The sequence below is a fragment of the Musa acuminata genome, chromosome BXJ2-2, assembly GCF_036884655.1.
Source record: "Musa acuminata AAA Group cultivar baxijiao chromosome BXJ2-2, Cavendish_Baxijiao_AAA, whole genome shotgun sequence".
Classification (NCBI taxonomy): Eukaryota; Viridiplantae; Streptophyta; class Magnoliopsida; order Zingiberales; family Musaceae; genus Musa; species Musa acuminata.
The window spans coordinates 32,019,716-32,037,997 of record NC_088339.1 but is presented as its reverse complement, the minus strand read 5'-3'; the positions used below and the strand labels follow the sequence as shown (position 1 = coordinate 32,037,997).

General features: G+C 41.5%; 4 protein-coding genes across 4 annotated transcripts; 1 reads left to right on the top strand and 3 right to left on the bottom strand.

Moving 5' to 3' along the window:
- Positions 1-513: 513 nt before the first annotated feature.
- Positions 514-4,513, bottom strand: LOC135606100 (uncharacterized). The gene is made up of 7 exons (XM_065096899.1): positions 4,142-4,513; positions 1,850-1,898; positions 1,662-1,764; positions 1,469-1,564; positions 1,278-1,352; positions 1,117-1,186; positions 514-742 (listed from the first exon to the last, which is right to left on the bottom strand). Exons 1-7 carry the CDS (start codon positions 4,451-4,453, stop codon positions 674-676), a joined length of 774 nt encoding a protein of 257 aa, XP_064952971.1. The 5' UTR covers positions 4,454-4,513; the 3' UTR covers positions 514-673.
- A 321-nt stretch (positions 4,514-4,834) lies between these two features.
- LOC135606099 (expansin-A10-like) lies at positions 4,835-6,157 on the bottom strand. Its single transcript, XM_065096896.1, has 3 exons — positions 5,945-6,157; positions 5,533-5,845; positions 4,835-5,452 (listed from the first exon to the last, which is right to left on the bottom strand). Exons 1-3 carry the CDS (start codon positions 6,093-6,095, stop codon positions 5,149-5,151), a joined length of 768 nt encoding a protein of 255 aa, XP_064952968.1. The 5' UTR covers positions 6,096-6,157; the 3' UTR covers positions 4,835-5,148.
- A 4,086-nt stretch (positions 6,158-10,243) lies between these two features.
- LOC103974613 (expansin-A2) lies at positions 10,244-11,410 on the top strand. Its single transcript, XM_009389480.3, has 3 exons — positions 10,244-10,470; positions 10,569-10,881; positions 10,962-11,410. Exons 1-3 carry the CDS (start codon positions 10,320-10,322, stop codon positions 11,263-11,265), a joined length of 768 nt encoding a protein of 255 aa, XP_009387755.2. The 5' UTR covers positions 10,244-10,319; the 3' UTR covers positions 11,266-11,410.
- A 302-nt stretch (positions 11,411-11,712) lies between these two features.
- On the bottom strand, positions 11,713-17,516 carry LOC103974622 (transcription factor RF2b). The gene is made up of 4 exons (XM_009389490.3): positions 16,787-17,516; positions 14,718-14,850; positions 14,115-14,199; positions 11,713-12,379 (listed from the first exon to the last, which is right to left on the bottom strand). Exons 1-4 carry the CDS (start codon positions 17,389-17,391, stop codon positions 12,021-12,023), a joined length of 1,182 nt encoding a protein of 393 aa, XP_009387765.2. The 5' UTR covers positions 17,392-17,516; the 3' UTR covers positions 11,713-12,020.
- Between the last annotated feature and the right edge of the window lie 766 nt (positions 17,517-18,282).

Genomic DNA, 18,282 nt, shown 5'->3' with positions numbered 1-18,282 from the left:
TACCCTTAAGAAAGCTACTGAAATATATATCAATCTATTTTCTAATGAAATAAGTTTCATACGAATCAAGATTTTTAACAAAAAGTTACCATTGATTTAGTGACCAAAGGTCCAAAACTAAATCGCTGTTTTACAGAATCCATAAAGCTGAATCAACAGATAGCAGAATAGGCATTTCACTCGTTGAGATACAAAGACAAATATGTTCTTATCCGTCAGACAATTCCTATTGGAGCATATTCTTCAGGACTTCACTCGCCACCCATCTTACAAGAAATCTCACCTTCTGACACCATTAGGCAATGTTATCCAAATGAAGATGCAATGATTTCAGAGTATATACAGATGCATAATATCCTCAATCTTCACGAGGATAAGAGATGCACATCTACAATCAACAGAACAACTATAGGCTCTTCAGGATTTTTATTTCTTGAGAATATTTAATTCCTATAAAGTATTTGTTCTGATATTTATCCAAAGCCTGTAAAAACCAACATGAGATTAAGGATGTGATAAAAAGTTTCTCCCATAGAGATTTAACAGGCACACAAGATTCACCATTCTGCAGATAGGTTGCACAATACATTGTTCTCATGACATAACTATATTACTAATGCTTATCCAGATCAGGTCCTAGCTTCGATGTATCCGAGCATTCTTACCATCATGTCTACAGCAGCTCATTAGCACTCTCAAGCCAGACACCGTAAAGTTCATCTGAAAACAACACAAAGTGTACCTGCAAAAGAAAAAGGTTTATCTAATTATTTTTGGACTAGGATATATTCATTTACTCGTCAAGCGTAATCACATCAAACATAATCATTAAAGTTGGACAAGGCCAACAATTTCTCGAATCTTTGTAAACAAAAATCAAGCATCAGTTACGAATCCAACAAAATATAGGCATGGATGAGAACATGTTCTATCTAGTGACTAATTAATCAGATCCCAAGTCACTGGTTGCAACACATGAAATAACATTTCTAGAGAAAAAATAAAATAAATGAAAGCCACACAAACACATCACAAAATAAGTACTACAGCTAGACTGATATGTTGGATGAAAGACACATTAAGGTAATAATTGAGAGATGCGAATGGCTGATCTACCTCTTTAAAGGCGTCAGGGAACTCCTTTGCCACAGATATAGCTATACTGGAAGCTTCCTTGTAAGGGTATCTATGGAAGTGAAAAGAGAACATAAAAATCAAATTCAATTCAAGAACCATTACTTCCAACCTTACAAGTATATATGGTTAATGTTGAATACCTGTAGACACCACAAGATATAGCTGGAAAAGCAATATATTGAATATTATTCTCTTTAGCTAGCTTCAAGCTATTTCTGCAATCAGATAATTAAGTTAATTGTTACTGATGTGCTGGTCACAAAGTTGCCAGACGAGCAATAAGTTCTATATTATGCAAAAATATCCTCAGTCAACAAGAGACCAGCTTTACCTGTATGCATTACTCAGAGAAACCTCAGGCTGCTTATCAACATCATAGATGGGGCCAACAGTATGTATCACATGTGCCACAGGCAACCGGAAAGCTCTACACAAAGTTTGATAATTCAAGTCTTTTCATGGCAAGTGGCAAAGTAGGATTAGAATGCAGTAATACAATTGTCTCTAAAGGAAAGAAAACTTACGGAGTTATCCTGGCTTCGCCTGTGGGACAACGAACTCCTGGCTGGACCTCAGGGACCTTTCGACATGCCTCTAAAAGTTCTGGGCCAGCAGCTCTATGTATGGCTGATACAATTATTGAGCTTTCAGAAAAAAAAAGAAAGAAAACAAATCAATGAGACAATAATGTTAAAAAAACCTGAGCACTTACCTCCATCTACACCACCACCTCCGAGCATTTTTTCATTTGCTGCATTTACCTGAAATTTTCCACTTTTATAGGAACTCATACATGAAAAGGGAAGTGATTTACATATAGTTTTTTTTTTCTCTTGACACATACATATAGTTATTAAATGATATTTTGTTGTCTTCGTTATAACTTTTAGCAACTGACACAGATGCACATTTTATCAGATGTTTTATCCAAGGTTCTGAATATCGTACCGTACTGATGCACCAATAAGCCATTGGTATGGTACATATCGAGCTGTACCAAGTGTACCAACACACGATACACTAAGATGTATCAATGTACAACCCATAATGATCCTCTATCGGATTGGTATGTACTGCCCGTACCGAGCGGTACAGTATGATGTTGCAAACCATGTTTTTATCTTCTTTGCTTCTGATGTGCACAAGTAGATAGTCACTGAGAGTGAATATGATTGCTCAAAAGCTTCTGTAGCAGCATATCGATGGAATGTTCTTTATGTGAATATATAACCATAACCATATGTAATATAGCAAAGTATGCAATTTGAGACTTTTTTTCTGGTCATATAAAAGGTTAAAATTAGTTAATTGCAAAGGAAAATTCAAACAAGTTTCCATACTGAAGCATGCAAGTGTCTAATTTCTAAACTCCCCAAGTTTCATCAAGTAAGTGGCATACACACATATCATTCCATCAAATGTCACCATCAAAATCATTCATTTATTTTAACTAGTTCCTGAAATTTGGTATCTGGTTTGATTAGGCGCACTCCTTCAGTAAAACACAAGTTGGAGGAGATCACATTCTGGTTGAGGATCTAATTATAAGTCAAGTGAAGCTACAATTCTCCTGTGGGACCAAGGCCAGTAGCATTCGGATAGAAGTCAGTGAGGCTCTATAAAATTGACTAATCACCTGTTAAATGATTTACAGGATTGACAATCCCCAAAATTGAAAACCATGTTCTCTGTTGACGAGGAAGGGAAAGGGCAGGTCTATACTAGCACTTGCACATCTTCAATCTGCCTAGGCACCCAGCACTCACAATAGGTCCTAGGCCATCTGTGGTGGATCACTGGGCAGCTCCATGAATACTTTTTGAGCGAAACAAAAGCTAAATCTTTTCTCTTCTCAAGCTCCAGTCAGGGAGTAATTTGAATAGGTAACAACACTATATAAATGCAATCATGGTTAATGGACTCTTGTAGATAATCATTGTATGTTGAAATTTCTGTATACTGAAAGAGGTTCAAGGCAGTGGCCTGTTTTCTATGAGTCTTCCATCTTTCCTATTCACTTATTCTTTTCTCTTACTTTCTAACTTACTCCCCTAAATCTAAATTCTAAGCTTAAAAGATTGCCCATAACTCTTTCTTTGTCGAGTCTCTTAGTAGCTGATAACTGTAGGCCATAATTGTAAGATTATTCAGTAGCACTGATTTCCTTGTTCATTTCTATTTTTTTCTTCTGTCTTGGTAGAAGATCTAAAACCTCTAGTTTCTTGGTACACAAACAACCTTTCTTCAATCATGCATCCAAAATCGATGTGAATAGTCCTCTAAACTGCTCAGATTTTGACTCTTCTCTTCTCTTCTGCAAGCCAGATTCCCTGCTTGCATCAGACAGCAACCACAGTCATCGTTCGACATCAATTGCAAGTGATTCAAATGCAAACTAGACTAGAATCCTACTGTTCCTTGATACAAATTCAGACTCTGTCTAACACAACAAATCAAAACAGTACGGTAAAGGCATGCAACATCAAATAAAGGCATATTCCTTTTTGGCTAACGTTGTGTGGAATGCATGTTCCTTTTGGCCTAAAAATGCACAATCAGATCATCAAGAAATGTATAGAGATCCGAGTTCACTCTCATCAACCTAATGTAGTCACGATCGGAACTACTTTGCATGAGAAAAACAGTAATGTAGAACACATGTCAGGTCCTAACAAACTTTCAATATAATAAAGCAAAAGCAATATTCTGTGAGCTCATCCAATTCAAGTTTGATGCAAGAAAAAGTACCAATTCATCAATGAGATCTTGATTGTGCAATCAGAGAGAGAGAGAGAGAGAGAGAGAGAGAGAGAGAGAGAGAGAGAGAGAGAGAGAAATTGAACACTGATAGAAACTCAACCTTCAATTGTTCCTATAACGAAATCTCAAGAAGAATCTTCCCAAACGAGATAAACCTAAAACGAGCTATTTCACTCCTAACAGTTCTTGTAATTCCAATAGATATAATAAACCAAACGGGAAGAGAAGGGATTCGAGAGCTCACGATCGCGTCGGTCGATCCATCGACGGACCACACAGTGATGTCCCCCTTCTGGATCTTAAGGACGGTCGAACGAGAGATCGGGAAGGTGTGGCCCGATCCACCGCCCGAAGAGACCGAGATCCCGGGCTTAGACGCCGAGCCGCGTTCCCCCCCTTCCATCCCGGCGGCAGCGATCGGAGGAGTCTTTAAGGTGCGGAGGGGCCTTATAAGGCTCTCGACGGCGCGCAGCTTCGCGAAGCTTCCAGGGGCTCGCGCGGCGAGGAACCGAGCCGCCTTCGACAGCAACAATGACGACGAAGCGGCTGCCGACATTTGTACACACCGAGTGGCGCAGTCGGGGACATTCGACGGAAAAGAGATAGAGGCGCCGATCAGCTATCTAATCGCAGACAAAATTCAGCATTTCTAATGCGGTAAATGTTTGGATTCTACTGATATAACTGGACCAAACAGACTGTATCCTGTTGGTAGGAGCACAGGAAATCCGAAACCATGAGAGCTACCATTCGGCAAACACGTGCGCTCTTAATCACCGTTCGTTTGGGTTATCTGGAGCCTGAGAAAGGATCTGAGGCGTCAATTACGTGTACTATCGTGATCTTGAGACTTAGCATCAAGATATTTGCCTACCACATATTATATAATACTGGACTAATTTACTACTATTTAACTCTTCTTAAAGAAATATTGATGAAATCAGTAAATAAACGTAGCAACATATATTATTTCGTTTAAATAAAATATGCTAGCTATAGTTACAAATATGAAATCTATACGACCTTCTTCCTATTCAAAGCCTTGTAAAAAATATGCTAGCGTGGCCTTAATTGGCTTGCTGTGCACAATCCACTCATCCTGAATCGTGTCCTGCTACAATCTCTGCAATAGTCATCGACATATGTACGCCTCAGCGGGCGCTAATGAAACAACCACTGCGATCCACCAAGCCAACGCCTCTGCCTAAAGAAGCAGCCTTCCCTTCCTTCCCTCTCGAAGCCGCGAGGTCTCTACAACTGCCCTCCCTCGAAGGTCTGCCCGAACTGCCACCCGGCGGGCGCGACGTTGTAGCTGGTGACCGTCCTCCCGTCGCCGGTCGTCACCTGGAAGGAGAGGCTCTGCCCGTCGAGGTAGGAGTTGCTCTGCCAGTTCTGGCCCCAGTTGCGCGACATGCTCTGCCACCCGGTCTTGGACCCCTTGATCGACACCGCGTGCACGTCGCCGGCCCCGCCGACGTTGGTGATCAGCACCAGGTTGAAGTAGGAGTGGCCGTTGATGGTGAACCTTATGCCTCCCTTCCTCACGCAGGGCACCCTGTGAGACAGCAGCAACGTTGTGCCATGAGAAGTTTTATATAGGCATGTCTGCTTCCAGAGCGGCGGAACGTCGCACACCTGCGGAAGGAGACGGGGACGATTCCGGCGCGGTACTGAGCGATCCGGAGGAAGGCGGGCTCGGCGAGGTCCAAGTGCTGCAGGGGAGGGTTGCACCAGCCGCCGTTGTCGTTGGGGAGGGCGTAGTTGGGGGGGCAGAAGTTGGTGGCGGTGACGACGATGGAGCCCGGGAGGCACCACCGGGAATCGTCGGCGCACCGCATCTCGTAGCAGGCGCCGCAGCTGAGCCCGTTTTCGAAGAGCGCGGTGCTGAGGGCGGCGGTGTTGGTTCCGTAGCCCTGGCCGTAGAGGTTGCCGTAGCCACAAGCCCCTCCTGCGGCATCAACCAACCGAGCCACCTTAAGATGCACGAGAGATATTCGAAGTAATTCCAGCAAACATAATGGAGAGATATTGGAGACGTCATGCATACCCATAGTGCCGGAGGCGTCGCCACCGCCGTAGAACGTGGCATGGGCGTTCCGCCATCCGTAGGACTCCGCGAGGGCTCCCGATAGGAAGAAGCACGAGGAAGGAAGTAAGAAGAAGAGAACATGGTACAGGGAGCAGTTTGGCAAAGCCATTGAGCGAGCAGGTGACAGAGAGAAAAGAGGCGGAATTGCGGCTGTCGTTTGGGTTTCGAGGAGAAGGAAGGATCCATTTATACTAGTCGAGTAGAGGTGACGTCGTCGTGTGTTCCTCTCAGTAATCCGATGATGATTGACACTACCGACAAGTAATCATTGGTCTCTCTACCTTCCTTCTCTGCATCATTAGATCATAGTAAAGAAGCAATTCGATCCTGTGTGTGCATAACAGCATCTTTGTTTGTTTATGTTTCAAGGCCTCATAGTCCTCAGCTAATCATATTTCTTATCGCATGTTGTGGGGTTTGGACTTTGCCCAATTGCAATTAGAGTCTTGTTAGTTAGGTCTTTGTTTAACAAAAATGATTTGATATAGTTTTTTTGTTTGTTTATTTAGCTTTTATTATTATTATTATTATTATTATTATTATTATTATTATTATTATTATATAAACATGTTTAAAGAATCTAAATCTATTTCTTGATGGTAAAAAAATCCAAGGAAATTAGAAAGAAATAGAAAATAGAAAAATATTAATTGATATCAATTTACCTAATGGAAAGTTCAAATATGACCCACCACGTGACGAGGAGCGCGTGACGTCAATTACGTGTTGGAGTTGGGCACGAACGGGTCAAAATTACCCATAGTCTTTTGTCTCGAGGCACTCTCCGTACAATCGTGCAGTGTACGGTAGCTTTGTCGTTTTTAAGCACGTGATGATGCCAACACAAATAATTGCGGCGAGAGAAACGTGGCAGAATTGACTCGCGTCAAGCAGTGCTACTGTCGTGAAACCGAGTCGATTGGAGCCGAGCGGGTCAGATACGAACGAACCCTCATGGCTTGTCTAATCTATCTTGAAGTTGGTGTTGACCGGTTCGATCATGTTGACTTACTACGTGTATTTCTAAGATAAAACGAGTTCATCCAAACCCCACATGCCATGCACGTGAGTCTTATGTCCTACGAATCCTTTGCATCTTTCTATCGAACTCGGGTCAGACTTTTCCAGTGTTTCACGTGGCTTTCCTTCCTCCTCGGTGGTGGTGGTGGTGGTGGTGGAGCCCACCACCGGAGACGTCAACTTCTATGGACCGACTCACGCCTAAGCCTACGAGTATAGCCCGCGAGACATGCATGATATGTTGGAAGATTAAAACTCCACTTTTGAGTTGAGATTTTGTTTTGTAATGGAATTGATTTTTTCTTTTACGAAGAGACAGTCATCTGATTTACGATCAATAGTCTGTAATTGTAAGGTTATTTTTTTGGATAATGGATGGTTGAAGAGAGGTGGAAGGACAGACGACGGTGTCTAAAGTGGGTGGATCAGAACACAATTGAGTTGAAGAGAGGTTGCTTTCAGAGGTAGATAGATAGGGTCCAAAGGAGATGACAAGTGCTAAAGAACAGTGGGGGTGTGCGTGTGGATCTCACCCTCCATGGAAGAAGGGTTTGAAGCTTCTTAGATTGATGAGTACAGGCACCCATGTGGAGGTGGACACCGGTGCTAATTTTAGGTTTCGGAGGGGGCAACAGCTTTGCTATAGAGGTGTCCCCAATTTAGGTGCACTAATAAAGTCATGTAATTGAAACCGAGTGAATGGAGTTATAATTATGATGACATTAGATAATGGTATTAATTATGATACCAAATTAAATAGTAATAACGATGATAGTGTCGTGTTTTCGTCGGGATATCCGAGTCGATTAGTCCATCCATGTGCATCATTTAATATAATAAAATTATTTTATGTTGTGACAATAATGAAGATGAAGATAGAGATAAGTAGATAGATAATAATCAAAACTATTATAATCCATTAAAGATCCACACATAATAAAAAACAAATAAGTTGATAACATATCATCATCACACGTGAAGAGGTAAAAGAATTAGAACCACGAGCAACACAATATAAATAGAGCTAGGTGGTTGCATCGCCTGGACTCAGTCTCCGAGCGAGACTAGGTGGTGCAACCGCCCCTGACAGGAGGTGGCACCGCTTGAGCTCGGTCTTCGAGCTTTGCTAGGCGGTGCAACCACCTCAGTTAGGAGGTGCAACCGCCAGATCCCGGAATTCCGGGAATTGACAGTTTTGAGCTCGAAATTCAAACTGGGTTGGGGCCTATAAATACCCCACCCTTTCGGCACTGAAAGAGCACCAAAAACACACCGAAATCCTGATCTTATTCTGTGATTTTTAGAGCTCAAAATTATTGTAAAGACCAAAAGTTCTTCTCCCTCTTTTCTTCCAAGTTCTGATCTTTAAAGAGAGGAGAGAAAATTCTGTAAGAGTTGTCTCCTAAGCCCGTCAAAAGGAGTGAAACTGTAAAAGGGTGGTTGGCCTTCGCCTATTGAAGGAAGGCATCTAGTAGACGTCGGTGACCTCGTCGGTGGAAGAAGCCAAAAGTGGATGTAGGTCAAGATTGACCGAACCACTCTAAATCTCGGTTTGCATTTACTTTGAGCATCTTATCCTTACTGCAAACCTCCTCAATAACTTATTGCCTTCTGCACATTTATGATCGTGTTTTAAAGTTCAGTATTTTCCGAATCGGCGTTTAGACGTAAATCGGTTTTATCGTACGAACATCATATTTCAATTTGCGCTTACATTTTAACTTTCATCATAACTGCAAACTGCCTTCATAGATTTCCTTTAATTACATCTCGCTTGATTACAAGTTAAAGAGATTTACGAATCGACTTTTCTACTGATATCGCTTTTATCGTACGAACACCTTTTTAATCGTCGAAAGTTTTCCGCTGCATTAATTCACCCCCCCCCCCTCTTAGTACTCTTGATCCTAACAAATAATAAATTTGATGGTAGTTATGGTTATAAAATGATGGGTGATGACAAAAAGATTGTTAAGAAATGATTTCTTTTCACTTTTAATTATAAAAAGAATAAAAAATATAACTTTAAATTCAAATAATCTGATAATATAAGAATAATAAATAAATAATCTTTATGTTGGTTTATTAACTAACTTGAATCCTTGATCTAATGAAACTTAATTTTCTTTCTATACTTATCACAAATTTGATTAACAAAGATAAAAAAATAAAATAGGAAAAGAAATTTCTATAACCACATTGATTATCAACCTTGAGATGTAAAAGGAGGTTAAAGTACAACTTTTCACATTGTTTATGTGTTAATATGTTTTAGGAATATACTAGTGGCAAAGGTCAAATACTTAACAATGTATAGCACATCAAATATTTTATATCTTTATATATATATGAAGATATATTTGACAAACTATCTAACCATAAGGTTATATAAATAATACCTATGACCAAGACATCATTCCTCAGACACAATCATTTTTGTTAAACAAAGACCATTCTTTTCTGAACAATCAAAAAGACCTAACTAACAACAATACACTAAGTACAATTGGGAAAAGAATATTAATAGTTATCTAATGATAAAGAGATCAAAGTTAGATAGATTACCAATGATTCATGGCCAAATGATTGCCCACCCACTTGTTGGTGGGGTGCCAATCATTAGAGAACTGAGATGATTGCTAAGGTTGCACCTTATGTTCAAGTGTAGATTATTCTTCACGTTATTTATAATAATTGATTCAAGATTTATGTGAAATAGGTACTCGAAAAAAATCAAATATAAGAAATAAGGAAGATAATTTATTTTATCAATCTCTCCTATATAAGAAAAACAAAATCTCAATTTCCCTAATCTACTAGAGGAAAACTATTTTTAGTTTTACTTCTTTAAAACATAAAAATTGATGGATAAATTCTTATTGAACATATTTTTCGTTTTACTTCTTTAAATAAAAATATTTAAGAATATTTAATTTTAGAAATTCCAAAAATAGTTACCACCGCCAACGGTTGGTTTTCACACACCAATCTAGAGGTTGGATTTGGATTGAGGGGGTTCCAAGCAAACAAGAATCGGGCAAATCTAACTTGGATTTCTATCGTCATCGTAACGTAGGGGAGAGAAGGGGATGCATGTGGGTGGGAGGACCCACATGCCCTGACCACTGCTTACGATGACCCAAGGCAAGCAGCCAACTTGTCTCTTCTTCGGAGGAAGAATAGAGAACACACACCTCTCCTTAGCCACTATAAATACATCCTCCTTCCCCTCCCCTTCTCTTCATAACCCAAACCACAGCCCACAAGCGCCGCCGCGAGTTCCCCTCTTTTCTCTCTGCCATCTGCTCGCTCAATGGCTTTGCCAAAGTGTTCCCTCTACCATGTTCTCTTCTTCTCACTGCCTTCCTTGTGCTTCTTCCTATCAGGAGCCCTCGCGGAGTCCTACGGATGGCGGAACGCCCATGCCACGTTCTACGGCGGTGGCGACGCCTCCGGCACTATGGGTATGCATGACGTCTACAACAGACTCCATTATGTTTGCTGGAATTACCTCGAATATCTCTCGTGCATCTTAAGGTGGTTCGGTTGGTTGATGCCGCAGGAGGGGCTTGTGGCTACGGCAACCTCTACGGCCAGGGCTACGGAACCAACACCGCCGCCCTCAGCACCACGCTCTTCGAAAACGGGCTCAGCTGCGGCGCCTGCTACGAGATGCGGTGCGCCGACGATCCCCGGTGGTGCCTCCCGGGCTCCATCGTCGTCACCGCCACCAACTTCCGCCCCCCCAACTACGCCCTCCCCAACGACAACGGCGGCTGGTGCAACCCTCCCCTGCGGCACTTCGACCTCTCCGAGCCCGCCTTCCTCCAGATCGCTCAGTACCGCGCCGGCATCGTCCCCGTCTCCTTCCGCAGGTGTGCGACGTTCCGCCGCTCTGGAAGCAGACATGCCTATATAAAACTTCTCATGGCACAACGTTGCTGCTGTCTCACAGGGTGCCCTGCGTGAGGAAGGGAGGCATAAGGTTCACCATCAACGGCCACTCCTACTTCAACCTGGTGCTGATCACCAACGTCGGCGGGGCCGGCGACGTGCACGCGGTGTCGATCAAGGGGTCCAAGACCGGGTGGCAGAGCATGTCGCGCAACTGGGGCCAGAACTGGCAGAGCAACTCCTACCTCGACGGGCAGAGCCTATCCTTCCAGGTGACGACCGGCGACGGGAGGACGGTCACCAGCTACGACGTCGCGCCCGCCGGGTGGCAGTTCGGGCAGACCTTCGAGGGAGGGCAGTTGTAGAGACCTCGCGCCTTCGAGAGGGAAGGAAGGGAAGGTGGCTTCGGCTTCTTTCAAGGAGCTTTGGCCTGGTGGAAAGAACTGTTCATATTGTTATCATATTGTTTATGTAATCAAACTACTAGACGAATAAAAGGTTAAGAGGCGATAAAGCTCCAAGATTGTTCGAACCCTATAAATAAACTGTTTTTTTTTATAGCGTCTGGGAAGAGGGACCAAACACGAGAGGAGAGCCTCCCGTTGCTTGTCAGCCCTGTGCCCCACCTGGGCCCACGGTGCTTTTCGTTGGGGCCTGCGGCTGATGACCAATGGTAGTGCCGACTCCCGTGTTTGGTACCTCGGTCAAGACACAGGTGTCCCGCCCGCAATCGCATACAATTACAAAATCGCTGGTTCAGATGGAACAGAAAGTCTGTTGAGGAAAATAATATCACAAAACAACGCCGAACACAATAAATAATGAGGCTAAGATAGATAATTTGTTTGTGCCATAAAGTGTGAGACCCTCCCAATTCCATTACAACACAGAAAACAAATCAATATTACACATTGTGAAAATCCAACACATAATGCACCCAAATCTTGAAGCTTGACAGACAGACCAAAGAAGAGAAAATATTACACTCCTGGGATCTTTAGTGAACAAGTTCAGATTAGTAGAATGACTGGAATAAATATATAGAATGACATGGATGCAGCAGGAGGATGTCAAGCTAGTGGATGTAGTAAATGTGGTGCTTGTTGGGCGGCTGACCTTGTTAGAAGTTGCTGCTGCTTTCACTGACGGATACCGAGGAACTCTCTGACTTCACAACATGAGAACCTTTGTTGATGTCCAATCCCTGAAGCCTCCCGAGGGGATCTTGCTGGAACACGTCGGGAAGGTTATTAGGGTGACTGAGCATTTGGTGAGCCGAGATGCCAGATTGTGGCTGCTGGAACTGGTGCTGCAGCTGGATAGCTTGGTGGTGCACTGCCGGCTGTTGGGGAAGTGTGAAGAATGATGGGCTGTAATGCATGTTTTGCAGACCGATGTCGTATGTTTCATCAGGTTTTGATATTTCACCAGTCGCAAGCTTCAGTCTTTGGACTTCCTGCTTTAGTGCCTCATTCAGTGCTGCAAGGACACAGCAAAGTGCATCATGAAGCATGTTTTACTGTGAAAATGGGCTCACACATTTCAGTGCTTTCTGTTCCTTGGAATGAAATCCACAACAAATAAACTTACAATAATGACAATAACATTCTATTTAGCTGCTGGGCAACAAAGATATACATATGGTGGCCTGATAGAGGGAAGGCTTGAGGCCACAAATGAATGCACTTGCTTCAAAATGGAAACAAATATCTAAAAGTAACAGCTCATGATTAATTCATTCTTTGCCCCATGATTAAAGACAAGCATCATATGTACTATTATAGCATGTTCAATATACAAAAGGCTGAAAAGATTAATTTGGTTATGTAAAACAAAAGAACTAGATTCCAAATTTCAACAGCAATAGATCAGGTTCACATTAATGGTCATCAACGTAATTTTTGAAATATTTCCAATAAAGGTCGGCACAACCCCGAGGCAAGTATGTTCCCAGAGCCACAAGCCAAGAACAGAAAAAAAAAAAAAACAATTAGGAGCATTTAAAGCATTCTTCTAAGGTCAAACACCAGTCTGGCTCAGCCAATCTAAAGATGGGCAGCTAATAAGCACAATATAGAAGACAAAAACATATGAAGTGGAGCTATTTGTTTCCACTGAACCTAGCATGAATTCTCCTGAAAAGTTTGCTACTAACTCATTGCGTCTGTTTATTATGTCTTGGTCTTTTCAAACCTTATGGCCCTTCAGCGAGAGTAATGATCCTAGTGACAGCAAAGCTAGCTCAAACTTTTGCTGCATTCTTAACTAAATGCTACTAGTTTCTAGATTTCTCATTGCCTTTCAATCTGAAGTTATGCACCTAGTTGAATTTTAAAAATTACACTACATGATAGTGTCAGAGTCAGAGTCTACGCCAAACATTTTTTTGTAAGGGATTTTAATGCCCAGACCCATGATGGAAGTTAAACCACTAACAAGGTTAGGTTCTGTTACTTAATGTCAACTAACTGGACCCAGCAAAATGTTCAACCGATTGGCAAAGAGCAGTGAAAAAAGAGAATATCTTACCCTCAGGAGTTTTCAAACGCCATGACAAAGGTAATAACTATGTTAAAGAAAATTTATTAAGGTCAATTTGATGCTCAATCAACCAGATATTTCCAAAGGAATAAAAGAGTTAAAAGTACAATCTATTAGGTTGTATATCTATATGTACAACCAAATGTTTCTAAAACAGACAACAACCATCAATCCAGAGCTAAGCATCCAATTAAATAATTTCCCCATGACATTCTTCCCAAGCATTATCAGACGACATTGAAACAAGTTTAAAGTGTCGTTCTCTTGGCTAAAATATTGATTAAAAATAAAACAAAATTGAGCAAGACATCGAATTTAGGTTGGCCATATTATGTTTGTGATGCATGAAGGGCAACCAACATAAGACTCTATTGTTTCTGTAATATTTGGAAATTACATACATAGAGGACTATGTGCATGTTAGATGGCTAGAATCAAAATATTTAAGTTCTATGTTGTTGGTATATATTGCGCATACTTAGAGCCTTTAAACCCAAAAGTTTTCCAAAGACGATCAAATAGCTTTGCTGTTCAGTTGAGTGATGAACTAAATAACTGATTCATGTTGATTGGTTTACAATGTAAACATATTTCTTCCATTTGGAGAAGATATGTTACTATTGCATTTAAGGAGGACTCATTGGACGAAACAGAAATTAAATAAACTGCTTACCATCACGTAATTGAGCTTGTTGTTCCATAGCTTGCAGCCGTAGCTTAAGCTCAGCATTCTCTGCAGAAAGTCCAGTTGTGTCTCTCTAAAAGAGAAAGCAGCAAACAGAGAAGGATCAAATTTTTAGCATCAAAATTTATCATTTCAGAGTGAGGTTAGCAGTAATGAAACACATAATACTTTCAGAAGACATCAACTAAACTCAACTAGACTCAGTTAGGATCATAAATGAACCCATCCATCAGAAGACATGGATAATATCACACAAGTGAATCACGAATCAACTAAAATTATCACTCTCATCATCAAGAGGGAAATATTTAACAAAAATCATGTCTGAAAGAATTGGGCACATAGCAACACAAAGTCATAAATGAGCTTAAGAATTTAAGTAGGGCTTTGGAACCGAAAAGACCAATACGCTCAATTTTATGCTATCCACGAACTATGACCAAGGGAACCACTGGTTTTAGACTAATTTCCTTGAATCTTTAAAATTTGTCAGTTGCAAGAGACATTTAGAAGTAATGATATAATTAAATCCTCCAAATATTTCCAGTGGTACTTATATTAATATGGACAAAATATTTGATTAGCACGGACCTGATATAGGGTGAGCTGCGCAGAGAGAGTTGTCGCTTCAGTTTGGAGGGTCTGAACTTTCCTCTCGAGTTCTGATATATAACGGGCCTTTCTTTCTTTGGAGCGAGCTGCAGACTGTCGATTAGCTAGAATTCTGCATAATGAGACATATCAAATAAATCAAAAAGATTACAGAACCATTGGAGATACGATGATAGTACCAAGAACTACATGAGAAGATGCATTGATGTTAAAATAAATGTTGCAACTGTAGATAATGGTATTGGCAGAATTAAGAGCTTTACGTTCTTTGAACTTAGGATCTATAGACAAGTTACTTGGAAGTACATTTTGTTTAACAAGTCTTCCTCTCTGAGGGAGTACCCAAGAGAGGAGCCCATCAAGGAAGAAAGAACCCATATATCAAGATTATGTTTCAAGAAATGAAATCACATAGCTTAATGGACATGCAGATTAACTTAGAAGTTTGTCCAAATAATCCTTAAAATGCAGCATATTTTCTAATAGTTAGTATAGAGAAAATGCATCAGCTTATAGTTGAATAATTTTACTGACATATCTGATGCAATTCTTCTCTTGATTGATTAAAAAATATTTCTTTATAATTTATAGATGCTCATGCAGCAAATGCTTATAATAGTAGATACTGAAAAATATCTTACAAAGAAGGGTCTGATAAAGAACTAGAGGCAGCTAAAATTAGTGGTAAGACTTGCTAATCATTGACATGAGGTGCTAACACTGAGTATATATAACGATTCCATTTTGGTGTGAAAATAAAAAAAATAGAATAATGATAATGTGCCTTGAACCATAATTTTGCTTCAGGATAGCCACATTTATAGGAATATGATACGCTGTCGCTTTTATTAACCCTCAAGTATATGTCAAAGCACAAGGACTCGATGCCAATATCCTAAATTGATAAACTTCCAACAGTATATTCTAGTAAGCTAAGAACATGGTGTGGAATATTTAAAATCTGAAACAATTATGTTTGGATATTAATGAACCCACTTATTGGTAGTTCTTCCATCTTAAAGAGTGTATCTGATGGTTCACAGAGGATTGTCGTTTCAATCTTAACATATAAAAGCTAGCTGGTATAATTGATTCCAGCCAATACAATAATGCAGGGTGCCAACAAAAAAAAAACAAGGCTAGCTTCAAGATCTAATAGGGTAGGACCATTCAATCATCCACCTTTTACAAAAAAGCAAGTCCTATTAGGCACCACGCAGCAGAATCTTTGTGATGACATGGAGTATTAAGCATCCAGTGTCTTTATTTTACGTCAATATTTTCAGCCGGTGGTTAGAGTTAGTTCAAACAAGTATGTTGTTTGACACAGAGTCTAAACTTTAAAAGAATACGCAACACAGAAACAATGCCCTAAGATATTAGATGGTCTATGAATCAGGAAAGAGGTCAATCTATCTGCTGGAATGTTAATAACAACCAAGAGTTTTAGAACAACAAACAAAATTGCAACTTTATTTTAATAACTTCTATCAGAAAGTTTAGATATCCTAACAGAGAGCTTAGTCCAAAATCCGATATTTACCTATTTGCATTTGGGGTATGGATCATTAAACATCCATCAAGGTCAAACAGTAAACTCAAACATGATACCTGAGCTTCTGCATAGCCCAATCACATGCAACAATTCGTCATTTCTTGAATGCATAGTTCATTTGTAAACTCACATAATCCACATGGAGAGAAGGATTTAAGTTCGGAGTTCCTTCAAACACACACGGAGTACTTGAGAGCTCACTACAAACTCTAAGAAGGCCAGGCCAGAACTCCAAAGAAGGTGAGCATTGCAAGCATCCCGCTTAAATTTTCAAAATGTTAAAATTTTTTCTTCCTAACTTTTTTGAACAGCTACTTTCTTTTTATTCATTAATGACAGAAAAAGAAGAATCATGGAAACAAAAATGCTGATGCAAACTCAGAGATTAAACGATGAAGCTCAAATACACCAAGATAAAGACCTACAGCAAACAGCATAGAAAGACAGAATAAAGAAACTAATTTTGTTTAAGAGAAACTATAAGGGTTTTCACCTTTTAGCTCGCTTAGGATCAATGACGGCCAGCTCCGCAAGCTGCCCAGGCGTCATGGCCTTCTTGGCTTCCATCACCTCTCCGAACACTCCCTCCCTCTTCATCGTCGCTGACGACGTCATTGAAGATCCATCCACTGAACTGCTATGTCGATGCTTGGGCTTCGAAGCCGCCGCTCCGGAGGCATCGCCGATCTTCCTCTCCTCGCCACATCCGGAGCTCTCCGCCGCCGGATCCGCGCAGTCTCCGCCCTCCGACCCGGACGCGCTGGCCTCCAACTTGCACCCGATCTTCTCAATGTCCATGAACGTGCAGAAAAGATCATCCTCAGAGCCGATCTCGTCGACGCTCCCGGCCGCCGCCATCGGATCGCCGCCGCCGCCGCCGCGGACGTCGAGGTCGTCGGGAACACGGAATGCGAGCTCGGATCTGGCCCGCCGGTGGTGGGAGCCGCGCGGCAGGGCGCAGGGTGCGGGGTTGACGCCGGGCAACATGGAGGGCCGAGCTCCGGCGGCCGCTGCTGCTAAGGGGGCCGCATTGGGAGGGAGAACGCGGTTGGGGTCAGGGTTTGGAGACGGGGTCGGATCGGGGACTCGTGCTTGCATCGCGGGCTTCCTCCTCCTCCTCCTCCTCCTCCTCTCGTACCCTCATAAGGAAGAGGGAGAGGAGACGGGGGGAGAAGGGAGAGAGAATGTAAAGAAAAGGGCGTGCCTGTGACTGTGTGTGTGTGAGGATTGGCCATCACGTGGGTTGGTACAAAACATAAAGACTGTTCGGCAGCGTTTTCCTGGTTCCGCGATACTAAATTTGTTTTCAAAAACAGATACTGAAAGCGATTTGATCCGAAGCGAAACCGCTGGATCCGCATACATCGAGGGCCAAATGTGGATTCGGGTCCGACACAATGGGTTCGGGTCCCGCTAATGGGCATGGAACAACGAGGGGGATGGAAACATCCACGAGTAAGCACTTTAAGAATTGTGCTTTAGTGGGATCTATTGATGGCGTATGAAACATCTAAAATGGCGTTCATAATTGTAGTCGCGCTTACTCCAATTATGTGAATGGAGCTCAATGCTGCGGATGGAAACATGATGGTTAAGTCAATAATGTTGCCAAAACAAAGAATGAGGGTGACCTTTAAAATGCCATGAACGGTCCTTATCCGTCCTTGGATTGCTAAGACTGCATCGACGACAAGGACAAGTAATAACCACCATTCATCAAATGTAAGGTCACAGCATGCCGTAAGAATGATGCAACGATTATTTGGCTATCGTTGTCTTAAATCGTAGATAAACCGTAAAATAAAGACAAAAAAGATGGCCACTTTTTCCTGGATGATGAAGGCTTTGGAACTGTGCAATACCATCATGATTCCTACGAAATGATGCAGTTACAAATCAGACTGAAATATTTGTAGATATATAAGTCATACTTTCGACATTGTAGAAATGGACAAAACACAAGAAAAATAATCATCATTTTCCTTCTAA